The sequence below is a fragment of the Chelmon rostratus genome, chromosome 15 (genome assembly GCF_017976325.1).
Source record: "Chelmon rostratus isolate fCheRos1 chromosome 15, fCheRos1.pri, whole genome shotgun sequence".
NCBI classification, from domain to species: Eukaryota; Metazoa; Chordata; class Actinopteri; order Chaetodontiformes; family Chaetodontidae; genus Chelmon; species Chelmon rostratus.
The window spans coordinates 6,074,545-6,092,840 of NC_055672.1; the positions used below are offsets into that span (position 1 = coordinate 6,074,545).

General features: G+C 44.4%; 1 protein-coding gene across 1 annotated transcript in view; it reads right to left on the minus strand.

Moving 5' to 3' along the window:
- Positions 1–1,302: 1,302 nt before the first annotated feature.
- LOC121618226 (glutamate receptor ionotropic, NMDA 3B-like) overlaps positions 1,303–18,296 on the minus strand; it is a 65,365-nt gene continuing 48,371 nt past the window's right edge. Inside the window, exons 8-12 of the mRNA XM_041953589.1 lie at positions 16,218–16,333; positions 5,787–5,938; positions 4,420–4,584; positions 2,992–3,059; positions 1,303–2,278 (exon numbers count right to left, since the gene is read on the minus strand). Coding sequence (XP_041809523.1) covers positions 1,303–2,278; positions 2,992–3,059; positions 4,420–4,584; positions 5,787–5,938; positions 16,218–16,333 — 1,477 coding nt within the window. The remainder of the gene's footprint in view (positions 2,279–2,991; positions 3,060–4,419; positions 4,585–5,786; positions 5,939–16,217; positions 16,334–18,296) is intronic.

Sequence of the window (18,296 nt, forward strand, 5' to 3'; positions counted from 1 at the left end):
TTGCAATGTGCAATATCACCACTAGCTGTCACTTAAATCCTGCACACTGGACCTTTGAAGCTCATTTCAGAGCCACAGCAGCTATTGAAGCACAGTTTTCACAGGCAGAGCGCTCCTCATGAGCAGTTCATGTTATGTGTAACACTGGGTGTTTTACCCGTATCGACAGAGACACATGGTATCATCATGGAAAAAAACAACTGAAATATTACCTTGACTTAACGAAACCCAGCAGCCGTAAACTGTGCTGGAGGTGTGTATTTGGCTCCAAATGACAGGCATCTATTCCACTACAGACAGCATAATGAACCGTTTTCCATTCCAGTGAGTTTTTCTGGCTTAGCATCCTGTTTTTTTTTTATATGAAACCCATCAAATCAAAGAGGAAAATTACCATCTCAAAGCATCTGTTTGCAATGCAAGACACCTTTTTACTTTGACACATTTTACGAGGGCAAGTTTTGGCTTTCCAAATATAAAAAAAATGCTTTTTTTGACGTAGCGCTATCAGTGCTGCGTTGAACGATGGCGGGACGACGCAAGGCATAAACACACAGAAGGCTTTTTTTTAAAATAGGATCTTTAGGTACATTGATTTATGGCTGTACCGCTCTTTCTTCACAGTTTTCTTCCTCTATAATTCACATTTTGGGGACATTATTACTTGAATTACTTAAAATATACAGGTTTTTTTTTTGCATCTTCACCTCCTCCTGCTGGCACTCGGTTCACACACACACGCCGCATGTGTATTTTCAAATCATCACCTGCTGTTTTTTCATGCTGATTTTTGTGTGCTCTTGTGGCTGACGTTGCTATGTGCTTGTAGGCCTCTGCAGCCAGCGTAACAGGCCGTGCTTTTCAGCTGACGGGCTGATGTTTGTCAGACAGCTGTGCGAATCGCCGGTCTCCTCAAATTAGCACTGTGGTTTGAGCATTGCCAGATGGCCTGATCTGGCTCTTGTGGAAGTATAGCGAGATTTTACTGAAATCATGTTTGCTTTCATCCCACAACATTTCTTATTCATGATGTTATGGATAATGTAGACACTTTCACTAGTTCTTAAATTGCAGTTAAAGGTTTTTAGTCGTAATTTTAAGCGAGTGTGGAAATAATTCTGAGTGTGAAAATTATTAGGTTGCAGTAAGTAATGGTGTGAGTTAACATTATACTGTAATTTTTTCAGCAAGCATCCCCTACACTTAACCCACTCCAGCAAAGCCATCTTCCCACGGCTACGCAAGCACCAGCTGCAGCTCGCCTCCCTGCAATCCTGCACATCAGCGGCTTCAGAAAGGCAATCAAGTCCCGCTGCCTACGCTTGATTGGTTGGCTTTTGTCCTCTCCAAAGTGTTCAGAGTGCCTGATAGGTTAGCCTTCTGTCTGTCCAGGCTAGAAGTGTTCCGTGATTGGACAGCTGTGTTTCCAGCACCTGGTTGGTTGACTCGACTTCGCTCCAAACTGGTGGAAGTGCGCGACAGGACAGTCCTTTCTCTCATTAAAGTATTCACAGAGCGTAGCTGGTTGGCTCTCCCTCTGTCCAAACTGTTAACTGTGTTTAATTGGCTGCTTCTCCCATGCTCCAGTGTCACAGGGCCGCCTGATTGGTTGGCCCTCCCTGTCTGTTGATTGTTCAGGGTTTGCAGCTGGCTGGTCCTGTCTCTCTCAGGGAGTTTGGGCTGAGTGGAGCTACTTCTGTCCGTGTTAATAGTTTGTATCCTCTGTCTGTCCCTTTCCCGCTCCAGACTGGTGTCCCTGCGTACGAGTCCGCTCCGCTCTCTCTCCAGGCTGCTCTGGATCTCTGCTCTCCTGGCCAGAGCCTCTCTCAGCTGTGTACGGAACGTCTCGATCTTCCCCTGCAGGTCCTGGAGCTCCCCCTCCCACATGCTGGTCTGAGCGGCCCTGCTTCCCAGGGGAGAGAGCACCAAGCCTGTGGAGGCCAGTGTCGAGACGGGTCCCCCGTTGACATGGAGGCTTATCTGCGGAGGCGAGGCAAAGCTCCCCAGGTTGCCCAGTCCCAACCCTCCAAGCCCGAGCCCGGGGCGGCCGACCATGCCGGGCCGGCCGCGCACCGAGGCCGTGTGTGTGCGCAGGCGGTAACTGTGAAGGGTCTCCAGGTCAAAGTGCACACGCTTCTCCTTGGGCTCATGGGACGGTGAGGAGCTGCCGGTGTCTCCAGCTGTGGTGGAAGCGTTGAGGGAAGTTGGAGGAGATGGTGGAGGAGGCTGATGCTGTTTCCTGTGCAGGGTGCAGTTCTCTGAGATACAAGAGGAGGGGCTAGTGAAAGAGAGGAAGATCACAGCAAAGGGCATATATCCAGTGAGATATACTGTACAGCACTGTGCATGGACACATTTTCCTATAAACAGACTGCAAACACAGAATATTGACTGCATATGTTAAGTGGGATAATTACATTTCAATCAATGGGTCACAAGTCATAAAAGTGAAATAAATTTGGTTATTGTGGATATTTTAACACGTTTGTAGTACAGATTGACTCATTTTAAAGAAATAGTTTGACATTTTTGGAAATATGCTTATTCACTTCCTTGCAGAGAGTCGGATGAGGAGATTAGTCTGCACTCAAATATCAACAAAGCCAGCAGCTGCTGAGAAAACAAACAAGATAATTTGTTTCCAATCTTTATGCTAAGCTAAGCTAACTGGCTGCTGCTTCATCTGTGCATGCCGTACAGACATGTGAGCGGTTTCTCAAACAGCTTTAAGCAAAAAAGCGAATAAGTGTGTTTCCCAAAATGTCAAATTAAATTAAAGGTAATTTCTTGAAAGAAGACGCAGTAAGGCAGATTTTTTGCACTGGCAGCAAAAAAGTGACATTTGATCATTTGATTCTAGAAAACGTCTTTGCAGGTATAATTAGTGTGACCTGTTCAAATGTAATAATTCTTACTACTTATTCGGCAGCTTCAAATAAAAAGGTGACATTTAGGTGTGTAGATGCACAAGTTAGTTAGCGACTTCATTACTTTTCATCCAGGCCGGTCAGCTCCTTCCTGACGTCCTCGTATGTGGTGTGGAGGGCTCGGTGGATCTTCTGCAAGTGGAGAACTTCTGATTAGTGACGTGAAATTTTTTGTCAGTTCATCAGCTCTGAAATAACTCAGAGGAGAAGGAATTTGAATTTCTAAGAGCCATTATTCTGCCCAGGTGTACAGAACATCTGTGACAGCTATTCCTCACAAATCCTGCCGTGGTGCCGCTTTGAATAATTTAATCAAATGATTGTCACCCTCGGTTCTTTTCCGCTTCAAATTGGGAGGGAGGTTAAAGTATCAGCTGCTGAAGCCCTTTTTGATTTATGCACCCAAGTGCTTTGGTTAGTTTGGGAAAAAAACCCTCCATCTCCAAACTGATCTCTCTCAATGTTTGTTCTAATTCTTCCTGATGTATTTGTGTCTGAGCATGTCTGGAGGAAAGGCAGAGGTTCACTGTAGATGCGGATTATCTTGAGGGACTAACTCAGATAGCTGAGTCGGTTTTGTGATGAATGCTAGAGGCTGCCTGGGAGTGGTTGCCCTTTTTAGAGGGATGCAGCAAACAAATGTGAGCTGTCTTGATATTCACACTGCTGGTTCCATTATTCACTCAACAGTGTTGCCACGGGCACCTCATTTGCTAATGGCTGAAGTTTTCATAAACAACAAAATATGACCTTTAAATCCCCAATTTGTTGTTCCTTTGGAGTACAGTGTCATAAACACACTAATTCTCTAGCAGTCTAATTGCGAACTCTCTTCAAATTGTATTCATTCATTTTCTTTGTTGTTTTATTAACAAAATAACAAATTTGAATCGTACATTAAATAAAAGATTCCAAAAATGATTTTGCACGGGGTAAAAAGTTACAAGACAGGAATTTAAATAAAAAGGATAACAAGAGCTTTATGATCAGCTGCCTCAGAGTAGAAAAAACTAAGCAAACACATGCACAAAGACATATTGTGTGGTCATGAGCAAATTAATAAAGCGCTGCCCACAGGAACCCTTTAATAACTTTGCACTTAATTAACTAATTAATTTGAAATACTCAAGTTAATTTGTAGAGCACAATGAAAGCATTAATGTGTTAATTAACAGTGCTTAATTAGCATCAATACATTTAGCTTTAAGTTAAACAGTTTAATTGAAATCTGTCCAATAAAAGATGATATAATTCAGTTTTAGGAAACTGCTAGCCCTAGTCTGGACTGTTGTTATGAGTTTCAGACACTAGAGGGCGTAAGTTACCTGCAAAATAAGAGTTAACTCCTGGGGGTAAAGATGTCTCACCAACAGACGTATTGTGTGTGTGTGTACTCATGTAAGTAATGTGGAGAGTACAGTTTGTCTTTGTGCATCTTTTTTGAGCGTGTGGTCGCCGGAGTGCCGGCAGGTGTGTGAGAGCGTTCACTCACCTGGCTGGTGTGCAGCCAGTACTGCAGTGTGTGCGTGCGCCGCAGGCGGGGGATGACCAGGTGATAGAAGGTGTGCTCACCTGCCAAGGTCAGCAGGGCCCCACCCACCCCCATACACAGAAGCACAAAGAGGCCTGAAAAATGCTGGATCCCCATCTGTAGCGTCTGTGTAGGCGATGACAGGAGAGAGAGAGCGAGGTTGGGGGAGTGAGACAGATTAGTTAAGACTTAAGCTGACACAGAGGAAAATACACAGATTGATGATTTGTGTTTACATAATGACTATTTTAGGCCACTTTTTTGGGAGTATGCAATTGATATTCCGCTGTTGTATATCTAGTTTGGCTGTGTAAGCCTATAAGAATGGAAATAAAGCTTAGAGGGCAACGGCGTAAAAGACATGTTTGGAGAGAAAAGGATGTGGAACAGCGAGGCAGGGGAGGTGACGGGGGGGAGCAAAACTGAGAGTAATAGAAAGAAACAGCAGTTCGCATGGAGACGGTAGAAAGAGACGGCGGTTAATTGAGGAGCAGTTGGTTCCCATTTGGTTCGCCTACACTCCCCCTGACATAATGTCTACCGCTTATGAGCCTTTCATGGGCCTGGAGGAAGTGGACGACACAGCGGCGAGGTTTTCCATCGCTCTCTAATCATGTTCCCTTCGCCCGGCTCATTTCTGCGCCGCCCCTGATGGCAATTAGCCCCATGCTGACTCGGCAAATTCACCAGCGTCGACGCTGACCTCCTTTTGCTCCCAATCCAGAGGGCAAGATGGCACCAGCGCCCACGCTGTTCAAGAGAAGCCCCACTCCCCTGGCCTCCAAACCAAACGAATCCTAATAACTTCCTGATGCGGGCTGAAGTTGAAGCTCTCGCTCCGGCGCGGGAATCTATGACTGTGTAATTGCGTTTGTTGCTTTAATGTGATTCAACTTTGAAGTGGGATTTGAAAGGGATGACCAGAGGGAGTTGAATGGTTTCTCTGTTCACAGAACAACAGATATACAGACAGCGTGCTCCGTCTAGAGATTCCCAGTTCTTTTAAAAGAATGAAGAGAAAAAGGGAGGGCGAGGACTGAGAGCGCTCTGCTGTAGCACACATGAGACACAAACAAGTATTGACACTCAGACGGTACGTGCCTGTAACTCTGGTTAAAGCCGGTAAACAGGCCTGAGTTTATGTGATTGCATGTCTCTGTCTGTGTGCATGTGAACGGCCCCGTCAGCGTACATGTGCCGGGTTGGCAGGCGGTCCTGCCCGTGTCCCCGAGGGAGACTCATTTATAAGAGCACAGCTACAGAAGCCTTCGCTTTACATGCCGAACACGTACAGGATACATGAGCGCGCTCTCCCACCGCTGACTTACCTCAGTGACCGCAAAGACTCGCTTCCCGCAGGGCACCACCTTATACCATTTGTCATGTAGCGTGTCCATGAAGCCGTCAGACTTGTAGCGACTCACGAACTCCGACACGTTGCGGGTTAGAGGAGAGCCCTGGGGCAGGCCGATACCGTAGCCTGAAAGAGGAGACGCACAGATGTAAATACACAAGTAACCGAATCAGACAGCAGCAGCCAGGCCTTAAGGAAGGGACTAGAAACTAGCGTCTAACCTGGTGTTTGTGCGAAGGAAAGCAGAGCCAGTAGCTGCGCTTAGCCAAAGGGCAGAGGCCCTCTGGAAACAGGAGATTTAAGAGTTTACAGGCTTCAGCAGGAATCAGAAGAAATGCCTTTTTTCTGAAAAGCACAGGACAAATACATTGTCCTGCGCTTTTCCTGGTTTAGTGTTTGTGTAGGGAAACAAAGCACAGAACCAATAAAGCTAGTGGAGTGTGTGTGCAGCAGTGGATCAGATTCTGGCATTGAGTTGTCTGTTCTCTCCTCATTGATTTCCTTTCTATCACTTCCCACTGCAAAATATTCGGCCAGTGTAACGCCAGGAGAGAAGAGGACGGTTAGGATTTTCAGATGGTAGCATGCAGGCGATCATGGTCCTCGTAAGACTACATGCAGAGCCCCATCAAATCATCCTGGGGTCTGTCATGACCTGCAGTAGGAGTAGGGATGAACTGACCTGATTCTTCCACATTAAATACAGTTTCTTTGCCAATGTCATGATAAAAACTCAACATTTCCGCTGCCAGTACGTCAGCTTTTAGTGCCCCAGAAACCCCAGGTCTCATGTTACCTTACAATAAAGATGATTCCAAAGAGTGCCAAGCAGTGAGTGCAGTTTACACCGTTTCAAAGCTGGGGAAAGAGAGAGCGCTGGTATCTGATCGGTACCTTCGGCTGAGGTACAGAAATCGGCGTCTGAAGCGAAAAAGGTGGATTACTGCATCCCTGGGATGGAGGCAGACTTCGGGGATCAATGTCAACATCTAATGCATCTGAAGCCTCGCGGAGCACGCTGTACATGTTGTCAAGCTGGTAGTCCTCCCGTCGGAGACTCGTGAGTTGCCTTCCACCATGAAAGCCTTCATGAGATAGATGACAAATCGTCGTTCCCATTCCGAGCACCCAACGGCTGTCGGATCGGACCTTTTTTTGGGGCTGGCATCACGTAGCCTGAGCCGGGATTGGAGTCAATCAACACCATCGACGGACTCTTTAACAATGAAAACAGATATGTTTCCCTAATATAGAGACACTTGCCACTGATCAAACAAAAGACCACTCTCTGTCTCACAGTAAACAATCATTCCATTAAAAGTTCTTGCGGGCCGGTAGAAGACAAATCTGAGGATTTTGGACCAGAACTGAAGAGCTGAAGACGAAATCTCACACATATCGAAAGGAAAGCCTGAGACAACTTAGCAAAAGACGAGGATGCCACCATAAAGCCACGTGAGCCATAATGGATACAAGCAAATATAGTGAGAAAATAAAAGAAGTGCTGGCTGAAAAATATTACAAGAAGCTACTATTTAACCCCATAGAGAATTAAACACGCGAGCTGGATACCGTTATTAAAAAGGGCCAAAATAATAAGTGGATTCCTGAAAAAGAAGCACAGCTTTTGCTCCATAAATCTCCAAAGTCACACCTGTGATTCACAGCTTGCCTCAAGTTTCTGCTCATATTTGAATACTTGCATCGAGTGCATTTCCTCCTCGATGCAGGAGAAAATGGACGGAGACAAAATAGCCACAATAATCTTCCGTAAACCCAGTGACAAAAGCAGTTTACTGAGATTGGAGAGCCACCGTCCAATGTCCCTGACAAGAAGCTCACCAGTGAGGGAACTTTCCAGGCTTAAACGCATCTCTGGTGCAGGAAATGAATTCACGTCACACAGGTTTAGAGAAAAGGGCCAAAACAAACAAGAAACTCTGTAGATTAGGTTTCAATTTATAATCCATTCAGTTAAAGTCTGTAATCATGGCACACAGTCTGTCTGCAGACACGACGGCATTTTTTAGCGTCCTCCGTTATTTACAGGCGAGAGGTGAAGAAGTCTCTCGGGGAAGGCCGATTTGTACGCAGGCACACCTGTAGGTCAAGCACCTCGTGTAGCAATATGGAGGAAACTGACAAATTCAAAGGAAACAGGAAAGGAGGATCAAATCGGATCCCTTATTACCTGCAAACCGCGTGATTTATCTGCTGTTCTGTCAATGCAATAAAACCAAACATCTCGAAAGGTAAAAATTCGGATCAATGAGCACAGACGTCATCAGTATCAGACATCACTTCACCTGTGGCGCAGCATCGATGTATTGGAAGTGGCTCAATCACAGAGGCAGCAATCTTGAAAATGACTTTTACAACCTGAGTGTTATTGGATTTGGCATCTGGAAACATTTTATCCGACTGGCATGAATGAGGAAAACAGGCCGATCCCCTTCCTGCACATCTGGTGATGCTCTAACTCCCTTCAGAAAGCGATTTCTAATCTTAATCTGTCTTTTAAATAACTCTCAGGGTGCTGCAGGGAGATATCGAGATATCAAATGGCTCACTTAGAGGTTACTGGATCTCTGTGTTGGGTGGAGTCACACCGATGGATGGTCCAGCCAGCGAATGGTGATTCCATCCACCTGTTCGCTTACCTGGCCTCCTTCAGCAGCAGAGGGTGCATCCCTGCATTCGCACACACCGATGAAGGCAAGATGGCCGAAAACACTTCGTGCATTGCAGTGACTGACTGAGCTAATTAAACAATGCATTACCGAGTGCGACATTAAGCTTGACTCAACCTGCTTCAGTGGACAAGATGCAAATATGCTCATATTTTACCTGAGTGCGCTCCTTACATGCTGCTACGTTCCCGTGGTTGCACTCACACGGCTGCGGTAGCCCCGTGGTGATTTATTAGCGTGATATAAATTATTTGTGTAAATGAAAACACTCCGTGGGAGGAGCTGGTCCAGCAGTGCCACATCTTATGAGAGATGACTTAAAATTTAGGCGAAGAAATATCAGTCATGTTGTTGAACAACTTTTTTTGGACTCTTTCCTCACTTGTACACCATGTTCCACTCCTTTGTCAGTCTCAATTAATGTTTTCTTTCCTTCCTGTGTGCTGGATTAGTTTTATTTTGCTGCTTTACTACATTTCCATTAGTGTGGGCCCCCTGAAGGTTGCCTGACGAATATTAAGAGGTACATGACACTTCATACTAATTCAGCCGTCAGCCTGTAATGTATGTTTCATTCTATTCCTACTGGCAGATTTATGAATGTGTTTCGAGCAGCTGTGGGATGTGTTTTGTCACTATGTGCCCAGATTGCATAAAAATCACCCACCAAGCAATCAAAAATAATTGGACCCCTCACCTTGACCTCGTCACCAGAAAACACTTCGCATATTCATCCGCCCCGCGTTTACTCATCTCCCTCTGGTTGCAGACACAACACCCAGCTTTGCACAAAGGCCAAACAGGTCGCCGTCACGTGACGTAAAATTTAAATGGAGGGCAGGAAGTGAAAACCGCAATGGACGAGATGGAGGAAAGTTATTACTGTGCTAGTTTAGTTGAGAGAAAGGTGTAAACCAGGCATTATTATTGGCAACTATTCCATAACTCTTTATGGCGTGGCTGCAGGTTTTTGGTCAAGAGGTCACCTAATTATCAGCTGAAGACTGAGATCAGCTGATTGAATGAGTCCTGGTGTGCTCCTCCTCGGTTGGAATAAAAAGCTGCGGCTACGCGGCGCTTTACGGAATAGTCTAGACATGCCTGGCGTAAGCAGACGATCAGAACATACGTCGGATGTGACCTTCACGTTATGAAGAGGAGCGATTTCCCAGCTGAACTGAGACAGCAGATATAACCAACTACCAACGACCTGCTCATTCGGACGTCGTTCTACTCTAGAAACCAAATGACAGCGTACAAAAGTATGGAGACGGGCTACTTTTCTGTTAGTGGTTTGGTACTGAGGTGCCTGATTCAACAAGTGTTAGTCGTGCCGCTTGTAGCGATTACTTTAAATCACCATTTATCACCACAGCCACAACAAAAGACGTATGCAAACAGCCTGTAAAGGCCAGTTTCACTCCATTTGCATCAGACCTCTGTTGTGCATCTTTTTCTTTCTTCTTCTGTTGATTTTTGTTGAATGTCGAGAACATGTGCAAGTTCAGTCGATCCACTGAATTCAATCACGCTTTCATACGAATGTTTCAGCAGTTTACTTCGAATAACAAACACGTTTTGAGGTATTATTTACAAGTATCTGAAGGATAGAAGTATCAGAGGAAAATATCACACTGTTTGCAGCTGCTGGTGCTGAGCAATGGTTTACATGCAGGAACAGGTGATGTGCTGCTAATAAAAAATTAGGAGTCACAGATATGGATTTAATAACTTCAAAGGTATTTGTATTATGCAGTGAGTAATGCAAATCATCGTTGCACATTAAATATTAATCTGCGCTTGACGTGCAGAAATTGTTTCATTATCACTTGATTCATATCGCCTCGGACTTCCTTATTGGCCTCCAGTTAGGGTAAAACACCAGCAGCATGCGAAGTAATGAAACCAAGCACAGCAATAAAATATACAGTAGTTAGAGCAATAAAATTATAGAACTATAATATTTTTAATTAAGTAGTAGATCTAAGTACGTTTTTTTTTTCCCCCACCACTCTTCATTGCTTTAATTTCAAAAAGCGGCACAGTCATGTATCATTACACGAGTTGAAAGCTGGAGAGAAATGCTGCTCTGCGCTGCCCAGACTTTGAAACTGCATCTGTTTTGCATCGCAGTTCGCATCCCTGCAGGTGGAAAACGAGAGAAATCTGTCCCTCGGCTTGGAATCAAAAGACCCTCTCAGAGATTTATTGTTATACAAGATCTCCTGGGGTTGTTTGTTTCATTTCATCCGTGCTGCGGTCAAAGACAGTCGTGCCAACAGCGCTTTTGTGTGTGTGTGTGTGCGTGCGTGCGTGTGTGTGAGTGTGTGTGATTGACTCGGACCTGGCAGCAGTTTGCGAGTGTGTTTATGTGTGTGTGTGTGTGTGTGTGTGCGTCGGCTGTCAAGGTGTATGAGCCTGATGGGGGTTGCGCACAGAAAGAGAGAATAGCTAAGGTTCACCTAACTGTCACACTCCGCTTCCTACATGACAAAGACCATCTAAGCTCCCCTCCCTTCGCTCCTTCCCCTCCTTCCCTCCCCTCCTCATTTCCTTCCTTCCCTCCTCTTCCTCTGTCCGAGGTCATTTCTCTCCCACCATTGCCTCCAGTCTCCTCCTCTGCTAGTCCGCTCCTTATCGCTGTCATCCCTTCAATTTCGTTCAATTTCTGCTTCACTCCATTCTTCTCTTTATCTTTCGGCTCCTCTCCCGAGTCCATTGCTTTGTCTCCGTACGTCTCCCTCCTCTTCTTCTTCTTTTTTTCCCCCTTTCCAGCAGACAGACAGCATTTTTCTGTCATCATCTCCGACCGCATTTCTTTACAGCGCTCACTCAAATGGCGAAGCAGGAGTGGGCAGCTGCTTGTCATTTGTTTTGATTCTTTCCCCCAGACGTCCTCGTATTCCATCACAGGCGTCAAGTCCCGAAGCTGTCACTCAAATCTCCCACACGCCTCCTCGCTCGCAGACACACCCGGGCGAGAGGCCCTCTATGTAGGTTTGTTAAATCTTTACTACCTTTATTTTTCACACAGAAATCTGTAACGTGGCTCTTGTGCGATCATTCATAACTTTTCTTTCGTGTTTCATCAAACACTGTGACCAGCATTAAGTCTTTTTCTTTGATGACTGTTAATGAAGTTTGAACTTTCTGCATGTGGCTCCTTTAATCTCTTCTTTTAGTCCTTAATGGCTGCTGGAGATGTAAAACACATTTCTTGTGTGCCAGAGGATTCTCTATTAATTGTAGTGATTCAGGCAGCGATTGAGCGGCTGTATATTGTATGTGCAGTTAAGTTTGGAGGATATGGCCAAAAATCTCTATGGAGATTAATAGTAATAATTGCTGTAATAATTCTTGCATCAGTGCATGCGTTTATTGATGTTTGTCCCGTTTAACTGCAGTATGGACGGTCAAAGACGCTGTTGGCTGATTGGCTGGTCGGAGTTACTGGTTGTTGCAGCTCACACGGCAGACGTTTATTAAAAGTTGTAATATGAGTAAATTTATGTTGGTAAGAGATCCATAATGTCTGCAATTCAATGAATGTGGTTTAATTTCCAGTTCTGGCAGTTAAATCAAAGTGCTGCGGATGAATCATAGCCACAGCTTCAGTGTTGCAGCTCAAATATTATTTTCTTGGTGAATAACTTGGTCTTAAATGACTTCCTGATGCTCAAGGTGACATCTTCATATATTTCTTCTTGTCTGACTTGCTCGAAAAATGGCAAACTTGATAGACGACTCGAGCTCTGAATAATTTGATTTCCTTTAACCTGCGCATTCATGATTGATAAATGGAGGCTGGAATTAAACTCTAAACCCACGTCTCCACACACACACACACACAGAGGCAGAGAACGGCGCCTGCACGTCACTCCCTCCAGACGTGAGCTGCCCCACCGACAACAGTCTCGCCACCGGCGACAAAGCCTCCCGCCAGCCTCATTTTGATCTTCAGACGCGCTCTGGTCCTGCTTGACTGAGCTTGTGTGGACCGCTTATGCGCGCAGGGACACGCACGCACACACACATAGCAAACAAGCGGCGAGCGGCTGCATGTTCAGTGGCAATATTATTAATGGGGTGTGTCTCGGCTGTCGTAAACATCTCCCTACAGCGCTCAGCGGAGAGACACCGCCGCATCTCTCTCCACTTAAGTAGCCTGGAGATTTCAGCAGCAGCTCCACACTTCCTCAATTCCTCCCCTGCCTGGCTGTATCTCCTCCTGACCACAAACCGCTCTATAAATCCTGCCCGCACCCTCGTATGGACCAAATAGCACTTCCTCTCTTTTTTTCTGCTCCATCCTCTCTCTCTGTCCGTTCACCCCCTCCCTCGTTCCATCTGCTTGGGGTGAAGGTTTGTCTTGATTAGGGGACTCTGTTGGCTGGCTCTTTTATCACTCGCTGTGCAGAAAGGCGCGAACTGGCAGTGGGCAAATGAAAGCCCTCTATCTCCTTCTTGTGCTCAACTCCCACTCCGCTCGACGCCCTCACTGGCCCTCCCTTTCTTTACCTTTGTTGTTCTTTCCCTTACGTTTTTTTTCATCTCATTTTCTGACCCCCCACACCTCCTCCTCCTCCTGTGCTTTTCCTCTCTCACGTTTCCTGTCTGGGCCATTTCCTGCTCTTTCTTCCTCTACCAGACTTATTGAGTTACTCGCTCCCATCCCATTCTTCCCCACGCAGGTGACTAGCAACCAAAGGCAGTGTGGATCCTTCGTCTGCCTTTTCATGCACACAAAGAATGAAGTAGTCATCAAACTGACCCCGCTCCACATGCCAACGAGACCTGCTTTCTCATCCTCACGGCCACGAGTAATGCTACAGCCACGTCTCCTGGCTCGTTTTGTCTTATGCAGCGAAGAAAGCGGCAGATAATCTCCAGTGAACAAGAGTTGTACAGAGAGCAGGGAATGTGGGAGTGGGGTCTTTCTGAGGCTACGCTTTGATTGACAGAGAAATGGTATCAGAGTCAGTGTTTGGTCCCATGTGGCACCCTTACCACTGTCTATTTACTGTCTTTGCATCAGTGTGTGCCTGCCTCTGAGATGGCAGGAGTGGATGCAAGGCTGAACAGAAACAAATACACACATGCACACACACAAATACGCATATAGCACGCATGCACATCAGCATGAGCCTGCTTGCTTATTCTATACCTGTAAAAAAGCCCCGAGTGGCTAAAAGGAGTTTAGGTTAGACGTTAAATGCCCGATGCATCGAATAAATGCGCTCTGCCAGTGAACATTTCCCTTCAAAGTCACCTTCAGAAGGCGTACATGTGCTGATGACATGTGACTAGAATACAGTAAAACCTGCAATAATAGCTTGCAACCTTTATTTACCTCAATGAAAGGGAGCACCAGACTTTTATTAGAGCCGAGACATAATTTCTCCTGACAGGTCGCCAGCAGCCTTTATTTCTGAAAGTGATACAATTTACTCTTGTTCTGCAAAGAAAACCCCACTGCTTATATATATTCATGACATATGAGTTTATCGCACACACATTTAAGGAAACTATTGTTACTACTGTCATTGCTGCTGTAATTAGTCAGAATAGTGTACATAAGGCTTTAAAAGTTGTGCAAAGCAATGAATCACTTTATCAAAAACATGATTTATTGCTTGTAATTTATTATTAGCCATTGAACACAATGGTGATTAGTTGTATAACCAAAGCATCCATTGAACAGAATGAATAAGACCTTGTTGACTCTTCATGTCAGTGCTTGCAGGATATTGTAACTGCATCAGTATATATAGAGCAGCATGTTCCACTACAGCAAACATATACATATATATATATACTGTATATCTTGGTGGTATTTTGGAACTGCTTTTAACAGGCTAGGCTATTAATATACACAATATTTAACATTTTTTCTGAGTTTTAGTTTGGGAAGTACAAAAGTTATAGGTGCAGAAGAACGGGGATGAGGAGATGGAAGCAAAGCGGTGGAAAATTCAACTTTGTTAAACATGAAAGCATGACGGCGTCTGTGGCCTTTTTCCCTCGCTCGCCGTGTTTCGTATGGTGATTTTCAGACAGAACAAGAAGAAGATGAGAGGATGTTACGGAAAATGAAAAAAAAAACAAATGTCCTCCTTCTGACAGTCTAAAAGGAAAACAATTTCCCTCAAGAAGAACACATATTATACACACCACTATGCTCACGACCACATTGCTCACTCACACACACGATGTGCACAAGCCTTCTCAGTCAAAGTAGCAACGTACATGAACTTGAATATAATAACCCCCTGTGTGGATTATTAGCTGTTTTTTGACTGGGAGTGGATTTGTGCATATGCTTCATGACTGTGTTGCCGTTAGTCCGACCTGTAAGCGCTCTGATGGGGCATTGTTGTGAATAATAGATGGCTGAGCACTTTCACCCTGCAGCGTTATAAGTTCATCCAGTGCATCGCTGTGTTATTCTGACAGCGGAGCTAACTACAGCATCTGATCTCCTCTCTGAATGTGAGCGTATGTTTCTTTATATATGTGTTTGCGTGTGCGTAGAGGTCGATGCTTAGAGGTGTATATATAGTAATACCCAGATCAAACAGTAGTAGACTTTAGTGTATTAGAAATATAATTTAGGTATAGAAAAGTCATCACAAGGACACTTTGAGCTTAAATTAAAATATGTTTGACATATACTTTTAAAAAGTGCACTTCTGAATAAATATCATTAAGTTCTACTTAAATGTATAAAAAATGCAAAATGCAAGTGATATTTCAACTGTGTACTTAATTGTAAAGGTATTATAAATTGTACTTAAGTGTACTTTTAAAAAGTGTACTGAATTAAAAAAAAATTAATAGTAATAAAGTGTATTTATTAAAAGTATACTTATTTTCAAGTCCTTTGTGATACACTATTAGCAGTACTTTAATTTCACTTCATTTTAAGTATATTTAAGTATATTTACAGTATATTAACACATTGGTGATATAACACAATTGTACTGCAAGTGTGTTTTTAATGCTCATGAATCCTGATTTTCACTGGTGGACTTCAGTTCACTTAGAGTTTGTAAAATGTGTGCCAATTTAGCAACTATTTACACTTCAAGTATACTGAAGTATCGCTGAAGTGGTACTCAAGCACTACTTGAGTACACTGAAGTACACTTGAAAGCGACAAAAATACAACAAAGTGGTACATTGTTCAAAAAGTCTAATTAAAGTTAATATGTTATCACCTGGGATGCGAGTGTTTGTGTCTGTGTTCATGAAGGAGGCAGCCTGCGGTCTCACACAGTGCATGTGATGTGTGTGAATGCGCATGTGCGTGAGCCACTTTTGGTTTGTGTGTGTGAGTCCTTAATCACATTATGGGGACAAATTGTTTCATACGGTGACACGGTGGGGACAAAAAGCGAGTACCCACAAGGTCAATTTGTTTTCGGATATTAAGACGAGATTTTAGGGTTAAGAATACAGCATTATTAGGTCAAGGTTAGTGTAAATGTTGGGGTCGGACATGATTTTGGTTAAAGCAGACTTGATTTATGTGAGTGAAGTCCAGAAATAAACAGCCTGGACAGTAAAATGTGACAAATGCAGAAAATAATGTTACAGGATCAAGTTAGTTTTAAGATGCTTTCTAAAAATGCCACCAGGGTTTCGCTCTAAGTCAACAAAAAGTCTTCACAAGTGATCAAGAGTGTGTGTGTATGTGTGCTTGTGTGCGCACGCACCTTCAATGGCGAAAGGCTTCCCAACAGTGAGCAGTTTGCAGTCTGCGTCGATGGACACCTCGAAGTCCAGCAGGGCTTTGTCCATGATGAACGCGTCCAGGGCAGGAGGATCTGTCCTTCATCGCCGACACACACACGCACACACACACGCACACAAACAAACACACATCACGAGAGTGGGAGGGAAGCATTAATTGAAGACGACGAACCCCAAACTTTTGAAAACCTGTAAATCAGATTCACAAACACCCTCGCATCGTGCAGGAGGCCTGTGTTTTGGGCCGTCATCCCACTTTGTCATTTATACAGGGGATGAGATTAACAGCGTTCTAATGCACTGTGTAAACACATACATCGTTACCTGCACCAGCAGCCTCTGCGGCAGACTGATAAGGCATTAAACACACTGCCGAGGACTCTCCTACTCCGGCAATATCGATCCGGCTGACCCTAATTGACCCCTAATTATAGAGCGTTCCTCTGTGAGCAGCCTCCGCCGCTGGCCGCGGCTGGCGGGAGATAAGTTTCAGGATACTGAGCGCAAGACGCTGGATTTGAATAATGTTCCTGCACATAAACATGTTGATGACGAAGAAGAGACACACACACACACGCACCCAGACATCCAAATATGCGTGCTCATAAACACGTACATCACATTTGACTGGTAGACTGATAAACAAGCACAAATAGCCGTATTGGAAAAAGCACACACACACACACGCACGCACAGTCTAATGGAAAAAAAAACAGAGCAGGCTGATCAAATTACCTGAAACTTGTTGTTATTCAGGAGGTTTACCACTAAACAAAAGGTTGACTTTACAAAGTCTTTGCTGTGCTGGCAAAGCAGAAAAGTCTGTTTTTCTCTGCCTAGACCTGTCAGTTATGAGGCGCGGGGAGAAGAGAGAGGATAGAGACTTCTTTGGGGACTAAAGAGGGTCGGAAGTCGTCCTGTGCCTGGCCTCGGAGAGTGTGTGTGTGTGTGCGTGCGTGCAGACATGAAAGTGTGTCTGTAAGTTGTAAGCCTGTGTGCATCACTTCCCGCAAGCCCGTACATTTGCGTTCATGTGCAGCTGTAGCCGTGGGTGTTCCATCTCTCCAGGAGGAGGCTTGTGAGCTTTTCTCCCCCGCCCCCTCCCCTATAAGATGTGAGCGCAGTATTGGGGTCAGTAGTTCTGCCAACACAGTGTTTTACTGCCTCGCTCCGGCTCTCTGCACTGCTGTGACTTCCACTTCTGCCTCGCCTCGCGCGCAAACAAACGCCGCCTTCATCTCCCCCGTTCTCATCGTCTTTCTCTGAACAAGCGCTTTGTAGCTCCCCACTTGTATCACAAAGTCAGCACATGCTCTATCTCAGCATCTCTGCTGGTGTTGCACGGAGCAGGCCATTGTATCTGAGACGCGTATGTGGCTGTAGCTGTGCGGCGTGTGGTGCAGCATGTATGAGCATGAACATGCTGAGCTCCAGGACGCAATCTACTGCATTGACTCACAAACTGTATTTAAGTGCATATTTGATGCTTGTACTTTCTGTATACTTGTACTCCATCACAGTTTAGAGGGAGATAATGTAGTTTTTACACCTACATTTGACAGCTTTAATTACAAATCTGCACTTTGTCCACCTTCACCTGCACCTTCTGTGTACTTAACATTTAAGTACACACACACTTTGCACTCAGTATATACATTTTAGTATATTTCAGCTGCTGTTGGTATATTTTATTGCTTATTGTTTTAGTATATTTTTATTGTCTTGGTATATTTTTATTGCATGTATACATATTTTTACTGCACCTTAGTTTATTTTATTCTATTATCTTCATTTTATTTTATTATCTCTCTTATCTTGTTTTGAACACGGGGGTTGCAATGCAAATTTCATTGACATGTTATGCTCAATGACAATAAAGGCAATCTTGAATCTTGAATCTTAAAGTTACTGTTTTGTATGTAAAATCTTAATGAGCTTATGTGATGCATTATTGCAGATTAAACTACCTTAAAAGTAAATAAAACGTATTAAAGTAGCTCCACCTCCACCTACAGTAAAAATGCATCAGTAATAGTAACCCA